This window comes from Helobdella robusta (assembly GCF_000326865.2).
Source record: "Helobdella robusta unplaced genomic scaffold HELROscaffold_18, whole genome shotgun sequence".
Classification (NCBI taxonomy): Eukaryota; Metazoa; Annelida; class Clitellata; order Rhynchobdellida; family Glossiphoniidae; genus Helobdella; species Helobdella robusta.
The window spans coordinates 2,092,207-2,105,397 of NW_008703981.1; the positions used below are offsets into that span (position 1 = coordinate 2,092,207).

At 38.2% G+C, this 13,191-nt stretch overlaps 1 protein-coding gene across 1 annotated transcript; it reads right to left on the reverse strand.

The window, feature by feature from the left end:
- Positions 1-7: 7 nt before the first annotated feature.
- HELRODRAFT_110752 (hypothetical protein) lies at positions 8-2,766 on the reverse strand. The gene is made up of 7 exons (XM_009016404.1): positions 2,716-2,766; positions 2,378-2,490; positions 2,062-2,184; positions 1,720-1,837; positions 1,536-1,640; positions 721-1,439; positions 8-663 (listed from the first exon to the last, which is right to left on the reverse strand). Exons 1-6 carry the CDS (start codon positions 2,720-2,722, stop codon positions 889-891), a joined length of 1,017 nt encoding a protein of 338 aa, XP_009014652.1. The 5' UTR covers positions 2,723-2,766; the 3' UTR covers positions 8-663; positions 721-888.
- Between the last annotated feature and the right edge of the window lie 10,425 nt (positions 2,767-13,191).

Sequence of the window (13,191 nt, forward strand, 5' to 3'; positions counted from 1 at the left end):
GGAGAAGAAGAGGAGAGAGAGGAGAGAGAAAAACGGATTGTACATAAAAATGAATTTTGAGAAGATAAACATTAAGAAATAAATTTTTTTTCTATCTAATAATAATACCTTTGCATTTAACACATGTAACATGAGACTAACTGAACTAAATAATGTGTGTGCGTGAGTGTATGTGTGTGTATGTGTGTGTGAGATAATAAATCAATACATAAACAGACATTTAAAGACAAAATCTCAATGAATATTCATTGTTATAATTACATAAATAAGAATGTATAATAACAATATAATGTGATAAGGGCATTTATTATAGGTATGTAAATAATTTTAATATTGTGAAAAAAAGATGATAAAAACGTTTGTAGCAGGAACCAATGGGATACAGGATGGATGAAAATATGATCCACACGTATGTTAAGATACACACAGATAATATTTGATAATTAATTAACATGTTATAACGTATCGTTCTCAACTGGTACAACAACAATAACCAAACCAATTAATTAAAAATATCTGTAGAAATCGAAACATCAAAGATTGTGTGAATAGATGAATGAACGAATGAATGAACGAATGAATGAATGGGTAAATAAATGACTGACTGAAGATTCAAAAATGAATGAACCAGAACGAATGAACCTATATTTAAACAGATTATATATATATATATATATATATATATATATATATATATATATATATATATATATATATATATATATATATATATTAACGTTAATATTCAAAACCCAAATGTTTATTTTCTCAATAAGCTTATGCAGCATTTTAAGCTTATAAACAGAACCATAAAAGTAGTACTTGGCATTCAACAACGCTTACGATCTTAGTGTCTCCTCGGAAGAAATGAAATTATCAACAAAAAAATTAAAATTTCATAGGCGGTTGATTTAATGAAGATCTCCTCTTGTTCATATCCAGGAAGGGAGAATTAGCGGCATCTGACGAAGACGACCCCCCAATGGAAGCCCTGGATGAGCCTGCAGCTCTCCATTGATTTGGACCCCTGTGGGCCGACGACGATGACGTTGTTACGGATGTTGTTGCGGACGTTGTTTTAACTTTTGTGGCTGTTGTTGTCGAAGTATCGTTGAGATGTTTTTTGTTGGCAGGCGTTCTTGCGACTGTAGCCGGACTGAGGACTGATTTACTTCTCGAACTTACTGCTGCTGACGTTTTCGGCGTGGGATGTTGCTTGGTGCTGAAACTGTGAACAGAAGATGACGGAGACACATCGTTCAGGAAGCTGTCCGGAGTTCGGGATCTCGACAGCATTCCAGCACCCGTCATGGCGGTTGTCGGAGTCTTCCGACCGATGGGAGTGCTCGAACCACTTCCGGATCGATTATTGTCCAGTTGGTGAGATCGTGAAGAAAGGTGAGGAGATGATGGAGATGATGACGTGTGCTCGCTGCCAGCTATGAATATTAAACGAAGCAACATAAAGCAACGTATGAAAGAGTAGTTAGAGGAAACAGTAGCAACATCAACCAGCCAATCACACACAAGCATACCCTGACTCCTCCTTCGTTGCTGTGAGTTAGTTCTAACTTGGTAGGAGCCATCAACCATGGAGGTCAGATAGCGATCTCTCAAGTCAAAATTGGTTCGACCCTTAGCTTAAGAGGATAGGTAAAAAATATTCAAAAATTGAAACAAGATCATTTGAAAATCAATTTATCATCATCATTCGCAGACCTTTGCAAGGGTCGTTGCTCTCAAGATATTTGGACAGGGTGACCCACCCCCCACCGACTCTGACCATGACGTTGCTGTTGAGGAAACGTACCAAACACTTCTTGCCCTTGTCGCCAAACTGAAATGAGGTTGTTGTTGTTGGGGGATGGTTGGTGGAATGAACCAATCCATCAATCCATTAATGAAAGGATGAATAAATGGAAGGAAATGGATAAATATGATTGATAGATATAATGGATAGATAGATGGTTGAAGAGATCAATGAATGAATAAATGAATGAACGAATGAACAAATAAATGAATTAACATATCAACAATAAATCAACAAGAATCAATGCCTACTCTATATTTTCCATCTGCAATCTTAACAATGGAATACTTTTGCGGACATTTGCAGTAAGCTAATTGGTCTTCGATATCTTCATGAATTTGTTCGGCGTCTGTGATTGGCTGACTTCTTGGCTTCTGTCAACCAATGGCAAAAGTTATAAAAAAAAATGTAGCATGAAATGTAAAATCTTTAAACAATAATTTTCAAAAGGTTGAACGATACTTGGATTCATTTCATATCGCGATTTTGACGTCACCATTCCCCGCGTCATCGTCACAAACGTCATCATCACCCCCACCATCATTACCACAATCATCATCATTAGACCTTAGGCAAGAGATGTAACTTCTCCATGAAATCCTTGTGATGTACCCTGCCTGTCTTCTGCTCGTCCAACGCGTCGAACGCTCCACTTATATCACCAGGTCGACACTGAAACTCTGATGATGGTGGTGATGATGGCAGTAGTGATGATGATGGTGGTGGTGGTGGTGGTGATAAATATGAAAATAATGATGTTTTTTGGCAGGTGATAGCAGTTGATGGCATGCAATGATGATAGGTGAGATAAGATGAGGATGGAATTAGTGACAGAAGAATGGAAAGAAGAAATGAACCAGGAAATAAAATTTAAAAAAATTTGTAGCAGCGGAAATGGAACGAACTCAGCATGGCCAAAGCCTCGATGAATTCCTTTTTAGAGACGGATCCATCCCTCTTCCTGACAGCGGTCTGGAAGATGGCAGTGCCCACGTCGATGTCCCTGGATCGCACCCACGAGGAAAAGCGGTGGCACCAGCGACCGAAGTCAAAATTCGAGGAGGGTTTTTGCTGTTTGGGAGGTGACGTCAGTTGCGTGGATGTTGGAGTAAACAATGAGTTGAACCAGTAAATTTTAAAAAAATTCAATAAAATCGTAACTATAAAGGACCATGAGAAAACATATAATTCAAACAAACGAACGAACAAACGAACAAACAAACAAACAACTAGAAAGGAACAGTCATCCACCTGTAGCAACTTAGCAAACAAATCCTGCAGCTTGTTCTTCCTCTCGCTACTCATCCTCCAGACCAGCTTCCACTTGTTCTGCAGGTGCAACAGGCGAGGATTGTTGCAAACGTTTGAGGGTTTTGTTACTGCTGTCGTTGTCGGTGTCTGTTGTAGTGCTGTTTGTAGTTGCTGCGTCGTTGCTGTTGCTGCTGCTGTTGCTGCTTGTGGTGGTGGTTGTGGCATCGTTGGAGTTGAAGCGGCGCTATTACTGAGGGTAGAGAGAGAATGTTTCTTCGATGAACTGCTGAAAAACTTTTCGACGAGTTTCTTTTTTTCCATCAACTCACCGTGAAACTCCTGGAAAAAAGTTAAGCAAAACATAAAACGAACACTGAAAAAACATTTCTCATTACAGCTCAATCATTCGCTAAAAACTCACAAAACTTCAACGCCACACAACACAAACAAACAAACAAAACGAACAAGCAAGAAACCCACACAGACAACTAACAAGATGTTCTTTGAGTAGAGCCTCAGCCATGTCAAGACTGTCTGCGTGTGTGTTGTTGTCTTTGAGAGCAAGCAGTGCAAGTGCTTCAGATATCCATGCCAGAAGTTCTTCAAATGCTGTTTTGTTCTCGCGAAACTTTTTCAGAGCCTCATCTAAGAGGTGCCTCTTCTGCTTGCTGGTCTTATTCAGCTATTTGTTTTGATAAATTATTAAATTATTATTATTTGTTCGTTTAAATTTGCTTTATTTGTGTTGTGTTAGTGAAAAACGATTCTGAATCTCCTCAAAATCATCGTCACACAATCATCACCACCAACACAAAATCATCTTCACCACAATCATCATCACCATCATAATCATCATCATAATCATTACCATCACAATCATCACCATCATAATCATCATCATCTTAACCACAATCGTCATCATCATCGTCGTAACGACCTGCGACACCTGGGCTTCAATGAGTGACTTGCAGTAGTTGATGCTACTGACTGATGACGGATGACATGAGGCGAGAATGTTGCGACTGAGGTCATTGATGTCGCGGACGTTCCCTTCCTCCTCTTCCATCTGGCTCTCCACTACCTGCAATCCAGATACACATATCCACAAATACACTAACTCTCCAAACATTAGCAATCGAATCGATGAGAAACAAAACTAACACAGAAACAAACAGCATTGAGATACGTTGAATGAAATATGAAGAAAGCCTACCAAGATTAACAACACCAGAAGTACGTAATACAGCCTAACTAAAGAAAATTAAATTAAAATGAAATCTTTAGGAGCTGACTTTTATTCTCTCTAGCTGCTCAAGGAACCTCTCCTCTTTCACATCTACGTTCATGTTGAAATTCGTCGATATCTCATTCAACATTGTCTCCAGTTTGGTCAAGTTTTCGGAAGTTGAGAGGATTTTTGTGTTGAATTCTTCCGCCTTTTTTGTTATTTAATTATAAATGAATAAATGATTAAAAGAACAAATAAATAAATAAATAAATTAATTAATTAATTAATTAATTTAAAAAGAAAGAAAGGTAGAGAGCACGACCAACAAACCATTGTCAGAGCTTCTTCAATGGATTTCATCTTATCATTCCACAGTGTCTCAACATTCGCCGATAGTTGTAGCAGTTTGTTGATTGTTGCAGATGATGTTGTTGGTGTTGTTGTTGAGAGTGTTGCAGTGGATGTTGCGGTATCGTCGTTGTCGACATTCAACATCGGCAACAATTTTTTCAAGTCTTGTTGCTTTACGTCCATGTTCTCTCGAAGGTTCTATGTGCGATTTATAAAAATAAATATAGACATTGAACAACAAACAGCACAACAACAACAACAACAACAACAACAACAACAACAACAACAACAACAACAATAGAACATCAACAAACCATGTGTTGTTCTTTGATAGTTCTAACGGTATGCAAATCTCCGCGAACGTTCACCTGTTTGTTCATCTCGTTCACGAGTTTGGTGAACACGTCTTCTAATGTTTTGCATGCTTCGTTCATTTTTTGTTCACGAACGAGACGTTCGTAATACTGTCGTTCGCTGTTTAGTGGTGAACGCACGTGAACGAATAAATAAAATTACACAATTTCTAAAAAATCATCAGTCGTAATTTGTATCATCAACAACTTGATAATCACTATACTCAGCGAATGAACGGATAAACGAACGAACAAACGAACGAATGAATGAATGAATGAGTGAGTGAGTGAACGAAACAAGCCCACCATTGATTGACAGCTCTGCACACATCTCTCCATCTAGACTTCACCTGATCAATCATATCTTCAAGCACTTTTCTTTCAGGATCAGATGTTGTACATCTAAGGGGAAAAAATATATGAACAAATATTAAACACGCAAACAAATACGTACACACACACATACACAAACGCACGCACGCACACGATTTAAGCATAACAAAGTTTATTATTAGTATACAAATTCAACACAGAACAATACAAAAAACCACTGCCTACCTGTCCCTGAGATGACGACCTTGTCTCAAGGTCAAATACAACGAAGCTTGCTTCGAGGTGAGGTCATTTTGCAGTTTCTGTGATAATAATAATTACAAAACAATGATAAAAATAAGAATAAACCAAATCAAGAAAGAACCTTGATGTCATCAGCTGACAGATGAGGAAGCGTGGATGATGATGATGAGAGAGCAATTGATAGTGACACGGTCGACACGTTCATCTTATCTCTCTCTACGATCTCCACAACACCGTCGAACCATTCCATCAGCTCTCTCCATGCATCGTAGAACTGCCAGAAACACGCATGTTATCGTGAATGATAACAGGGGAGCAGTGCAACTACAACAAAGCAATCGCCCTAATAAAAATCCAAACACCTAATACGGCAACAAAATGACCCAACCAATGACAGCTTGACCTACCCTCAAATCTTCCCTATGTGCCCTCTGCAGACTGCGCCCTCTCTCCTCAGTCCTCATCACCAATCTCTTCCATCTGGATTTCGAACCGAACAGTTGCATTCTAACCTGGTTGGCATCGCGTTTGGAGCCGAAATACTTGAGGTAGGTACCCGTAAGGTCAAGGTTCTGCACCCTCTCCTGGCTCTGGGTCACTTCCGATTTGAAACACTGTGAGTTTCAAACATACACGTACACAAATATACACGTACACAAACATACACGTACACAAACATACAATACAACATGCATGCAAACAAAAATTTCTTTACAATTACTGCTCTGACAGCTCTAACATTGATTGTATGAATGAATGATTGATGTGCGAATAGAAGAGAGAGATTTAAGAGGAAAATTGTGTTTTAACTTCAGCACATCAAAGTTAATGCTCTTTTTTACAAGTCTGAAACAAAACAACTCGTTAAATAGTAAACATCACCACACGAAGGCTAAAAAAATTTATTACAATTAATAAATTACATAAAATAATTATACAAGTTTTACAAATTATCATAAAATTATATAAAAAAAAGATTGAAAAATAAAATACAGAAACTAAAATAACCGACCTTATGTTCATCGATCTGTTTGACGACGGTGTGCAACAGCTTACTGGGGCTCTTGAATTTGCAGGAGAGCTCCTTCTCAGCGCCACCCATCCACGTGTCGTGGTGGTTCATGGCCGCGTGGAAAACATGGACCTTCTTCATGTGGTCCTCCAGACGTTCCTAGTGGTCATTATGATGTGGTGTGGTGATGACGATGATGATGACGTATTTGCGGTCGGTAAAGAACACCAGTTGACAACGACAAACTACAATACCACACAGCAACACAACAACAAACCTTCTCCATGTTTGATTTCACGAGAGCTTGGTAGGCCTGCATCTCCAACTTGTCCAGGTTCGACTGCAACTCGATCATCTGATCACCATGACAACGATTCTTCATCTCTTCACCATTCAGTAGCAGAGTTCGTGCCTCGTCCAGTTTGCGTTCCAGCGTTTTGTGCTGTTTCTGAATGCGAATGAAAAAAATGTGTGTACGTGTGTACGTGTGTGTGTGTGTGAATGTGTGTGTGCGTGTGTTTGGATGTATCCCTATTAATAGATCAATAAACCAGTTAAAATGGCTTTACTACACATAGTCAACCAAAAACCGCCGACTAACCAGAAACTTCTCGTATTCATTCTTAACAGTACTGAGGAGAGCGCCAGGCATGGTTGTACACTTGACATTCTTACAGTACTTTCTCAGCCAGTTACCCAGCTCGTTGACGCTGCCCATGAAATCCTTAACCTCCTTCAGACAGTCAAGGAGGTAGTTTTTCTTCTGCCTGGCCATGCAGTGCACCAGTTCAAAAGTCTCATTCAATTCTCGCTGCTTCTGTTCTAACTTGGACGTTGCACATGATAGATTCGGTTGCTGTCTCTGCCAGAACTGTTGCCGATGTTGTTGCCGATGTTGTTGCTGGTGTTGTTGCTTCTGTTGTTGTTTGTGCTGCAGGTTGTCCTGCGATGCAGATGGGCTGGATGTTGATGTTGACGACGAGGGACATGATTTCTGGAGGGCTACGTCCACTCGCTGGTTTAGCTTCTTGATGCAGGGTAGCTGATTGTCGATGTTGTCCAGTAGCATCTGCATTGGCCAAATTCGCAATTCCAACTTCTTCAACTCTCCATTCAAACCAACTATCTCAACTATTTTTGTTGCACCGCAAATGACAACGAAACAACAAACAAGTAACCAAACAGTCGCCAGAAGAACATCACAAAAAAGATACAAAACTGGCAAATAATCTCACAATTTCTACATCAGAACCTCAATATTTTTCAGATGTGCTTCGATATATTTAGGATCTCCGTACGCCTCGTCCAACATCTGCATGTCCGATTCTACCTGCTGAAGCTGACCGATCACGTCGTCCATTGTCTGGTCTATGTCTCCTATCTCTACTAGGGCCTCGCCTAAAAAGATCTGGTTGGTGTGTGTGCGTGTGTGTGTGTGTGTGTGTGTGTGTGTGTGTGTGTGTGTGTGTGTGTGTGTAGGGTAGAGTTAATGTTAATTAATGTTATGGAGTCATTTATTTATGTATGTAATATTGTTCGTTGATGTCATGTAGTCATTTTGTTGACGTGTAAACGTCTTAATCACTATCATAACTATTACTCTACAATCATCATCACTATGATCATCATCGTCATCTTCTTCATCGTCATCACAATTAACCTCTCTTTCATTGGTCTCTTGGAGAATTCTGTTCCATATTTCGTTGACGCATTTCATCTTCTTGTGTACACAAACAGCAAGCGACGACGATGCTGACGTAGGCGGTGACGTCATCGATGGTGATAACAACAGCGATGATGACGACGACGATCGAAATGACGACGACGACGATGACGATGACTTTTTCAAGATGGCATTGGCGTAATGGTTGAGATTTTCGATATCGGTTAAATGTGGGTGAAGCTGCCTTGTAAAAACCTGCGAAAGAAAAACATTGCCATCATCGTCGTCATCATCACAATCATCATCATCATCGTCATCAACAACAACATCATCATCATCATCATCACAACCTTCAACTCTTCGATCTGTATCTTGATGGAGCGCGCTTCGGTGGCCACGCCACACAAAAGCAGACGACTCATCTTATCCTCCGTCACCACCATCCAATCAGACAAGTTCTGTTACAATGTCAAGGTCAAAATGTTAATTAACGCGGGCAAAATGTTAATGTGTCAAGTGTAGGCTAATGAGTTAGTTCTGTTGTTAATTTGTGAAATTGATGAACGGCAAGTAGTAGAAAACCTTATGAAGCTCTTCAAATTTAACGAGAAGTTTCTTATCTTCATCAATTCCCTCTTTCTTTCTTTCAATTTCTTCCCTCAATTCATCAACTACCTCCTTCATATCCGCACCATCTTTGTCAATTTTATACTGGGCCCCCTCGCAACATAGTGACGTCATTCCGTTACCAAGGAAACGACATTCCGATATTTGAAGTTCTTTGCCATTCAGTGTTTCCAGAAGTTTCTGTTTGTGTGTACGTGGTTATATCCTTTACTAGTATTATTATTTATATAACTTTGGCAAAAAAAATAGACGAAAAATTAAATTAAATTTAAAACTTATTACAAAAATAACCTCTAAGAATAATTTCTTCTCTTCGTCATTACCATCCTTTTTCTCATTAGCCTTGCTCTCCATTTTATCATCACTTTCATTGGTAATGGTCTTATTTAATCGATTGGACGATGATGACCTCGAGGACGACATTAACGATGACCTGACCTCGTTTAACCCCTGTTTGACCTCTTTAACCTTATTTTCGTACTTTTTCACGGTGTCTAGTGCCTCTTGAAGTTTCGACTCCCGAATTCGAACGTTTGAGGTGGCTAGCTTGTGCAGCGTGTCAAGATCATGTAGCTGATTCTCAAGGTCGACACCTTGGGGTAATTAAAGGTCAAGCGTGAATGTAATAAGATATGTCTAGGAGTTAGTATGGATATGAAAAGGTACAAAATCAATTTTTTTAAATCTGCAAGGATCCAAAAATCTACTAACAAATATTTGAATGCCCATTTTGAATGACGTCATCTCTCTCCCCTTCATAATTATCATCATCTTCTTCCTCTTCCTTCCCATCAGTATCTCCCTTCAAGCGCGGTTTAATTTGTTGTTTGAGTTGTTGCAGTTGCTGCTGCTGCTTGATGTCGTTACCATTAGATAGGTGGTCCAACATCTTTTTGAAGCTTTCCATATTTTGCTTACATCTATCTAAACTCGTTGACAATTCCTAGAGAAATAAAAAAATGTGGCAAAATATATTACTGGCACACAGTCGCACACAAACATACAAACAAAAAGCAAACAATACTAAGATACACGTATACTTACACACAATTAACAATCTTCACGCACACACACACACACCTCATTTTCCTTCATCTGCTTAATGATGCTTTCAGAATCGGCAGCAATCGGATCGGTAAGCTGAACCGCATCACTGATTCTGTACAATTCTTCGAGGAATGTTTCCGACGTGTCTGACATCTAGTGATGAAAATGATCATTTTTAGATCAATTTCCGTTCAAAAATCTTTGAAAACTTTGAAAAACTTTTTCATTATGATAAGTATAAGAGGAAATTATATACAAAAACAATATAGATCTAGTCCATCTTACTCACCATAACAGTGGATTCTCTCCAGGCCTTCATAATCCCCTCTCCTTTCCTATCAAGATCTCCCTTCAACTCCTCACACTTCGTCCTCATCTCAACGACAGGTTTCAATAAAGCCTGCACATCCAGGCCCGCAAAGTCAGGGGTTAAAAGGTCAACGAAATCACGTGATTTGTTGAGCAGGGACTCCACCGCTATAGTTAGATCTTCCAAATTCTCCCGTGCTTTCTGTGAAGATGATGAAGATGCAGATGATAATAACGACTTAATGATAAAAAAAACATCATCACCGCATCTTCACCCCACCACAGCCTCATCAGCATCATCATCAGCCAAGCAAGCTACCTTAGAAGCTACAAGTTCATTTTTAACATCTTCAGGGTTCTTGCAGGACGGTACATCAACGAAATGAACGAGTTGTTCAGCGTGTGACAATGCTGCCTCTACATCTGATGTTGAATCTTTCAACTGCTGGCATGACGTCGATGCTTCGTTTAATCTCTCCAATCTACGTAAAAGTGTGTGCGTGTGCGTGTGTTTAAAAGTATGTGCGAGTGTGTTTGTGTGTGCGCGTGTGTGTCTGTGTGTTATTCTATAATTATAGAACCATGTTTAAGCGGTTTTGTGTGAGTCGTTTTTGAAATTATGCGGCTATAATAAAATTGTGGGAGATTGTCAGTCGTGAAATTATGCCGTCATAAAAACCCTTTATATGAATGAAATAATTATACGAATGAAATAACTAACAACAATTTTAAAATACATTTAAATAAATAAATATGCAAATAAATAAAATTCAAACCGAAAATTTACATAAGCATAGCATAAAATACAACACCATTGTAATAAATCAATTAATTTTCGCATCTCTAGCCAGTTAAACTAATTAGGCGCGACACAAAAATACTCGCAAGACACAACAACACCAATGCACAACTCATGAACGTGCACCGTGCAGCCATTTCATAACTTAAGAACTATGCAAAAAAAAAAAACAAGCCATACATAATTATATTAATAAAATTTTCTCCGCCAAACATTTTAACAGATTATGAGACTAGAAATAACGGAGCCGATGATATTATGATATTATTATTATTGTTATATAATAAAATTTATGACAAGAAAAATTATGGAACGTGAAAAAATTATAACAGTGTGTGTATGTACGTGTGTATGTGCGTGTATCTCTCTCTCTCTCTCTCTCTCTCTCTCTCTCTCTCTCTCTCTCTCTCTCTCTCTGTGTGTGTGTGTGTGTGTGTGTGTGGGTGTGTGTGTAACAAGAAAAATCAGTAAATGAATAATAATAACATGAACAACAAAATTCTCAACGCATGGAGGTGAGTGATGCAAGCAAGCATAGGTATAATCTTACTGATGAATTGGATAATTAACCCAAATGAAACAACAAATAAGTAGATAAGTAACGACAAATATTTTCACAATAACAACAACAATAGGAATATCAATAATAATAACAATAATTACAACAACAACAGCAGCAACAACATCAACAACAACAACAATAATAATAGGTAAAAGAACAACAACAAAATGGCAAACTTTAGATGACTAGCACGGATAACTTTATTCCATTTCTCCATGATGTGGTACATTTTTTGAACCATCTCATCGCTATCTACCTCAGCCGAACACTGGACCAATGGAATGAGTCTGCCAGTTTGGAATGACGACGATGATCATGATGAAGATGGTGGTGGTGGTGTGAGAATGATGACGAAAACGATGATGCTGATGTTGTGAAGAGGATGAGATGCTGATGTTGTGAAGAGGATGATGATGTCCTGATGAGAATGATAAAGTTGGGTGATATGATCTTGACAATTTTGCAGTTTGTCAGGATGAAGATATTGAATTGTAGCTAGTGTGGAAATGATGATGGCAATGACGTGAAGATGATGATGACAACACGTACAAACTCATTCACACACACACACACACAAACCAATAAACATAAACTTACTTTTCAGAAACGACTTCGACGCTTTTACATTTGGCAAGCAATCTATCATGCTGTGACTATTAAAAATAGAAAAATATTTCCTATCAAGAATTAGAAACAACACCTAGCTAAATAAACGCAGATGTATATCATACTTAACTTCTCTACCAAAGAACCCATAACTTACGAAAAAAAAAAAAACTCCTACTGCTTTTACTACTACTGCTACTACTTTTACTGCCACTGCATCTACTTCTCCCTACTATAAAGTATTACAAAAGTATAACAAACCTTGGTTTCTTGCAAGAGTTGTTGAATTATCTCAGGGTCGAAACCTTTCATCATCATCATCATTGTTGTTGTTGTTGTTGTGGTGGTTGCAGCGGTAACCAAATTAGATCTTCTAGAGTCAGTAGAACCAGCAACAACATTATTATTATTGTTGTTGTTGTTGTTGCTGCTGCTGTTGTTGTTGTTGTTGTTTATAGCATCGTCGTCGTCGTCGTATGTGTCGTCATCGTCGTCATCGTTATAAAGTTCAATGTCAAGGCCATCCAAGTAGGCCGCCATGTCATCCAGGTGGGAGAGGCTCTAAAAATTATCATCATAAAAACAAATTATTATTATTTATTATTATTATTGTTATTAATTATTATTATTATTAATTATTATTATTGTTATTATTATGATAAATATTGAAATACAAAGGCGACGAATTGAGAAAAAAAAATGAATTAGAAAAGTGACGATTGAAAAAACATAGAAATATATATACGCTAATGTAGCTACTACTACTACTACTATTACTACTACTACTACTACTACTACTACTACTACTACTACTACTACTACTACTACCACAACCACAACTACTACTACTGCTTACTTTAAGCATAGCGTATAAAAAAGTTACAAAATACATTTACAACAACAGGCAACAATTGAGTTAAAGTAAGTAAAAAAGAGTAGAAAGCTCGCGATTGAATCACTTCTAAGTTGCATAAACAACATACATACGTACATACAT

Bases quoted from the DNA above. Each gene is read 5' to 3' on its own strand.
- HELRODRAFT_110752 (XM_009016404.1), bottom strand. The intron at 1,641-1,719 runs GTCTGCGAATGA...TATCCTCTTAAG, and splicing joins GAGCAACGACCCTTGCAAAG to CTAAGGGTCGAACCAATTTT. The intron at 1,440-1,535 runs GTATGCTTGTGT...TAATATTCATAG, and splicing joins GCAACGAAGGAGGAGTCAGG to CTGGCAGCGAGCACACGTCA.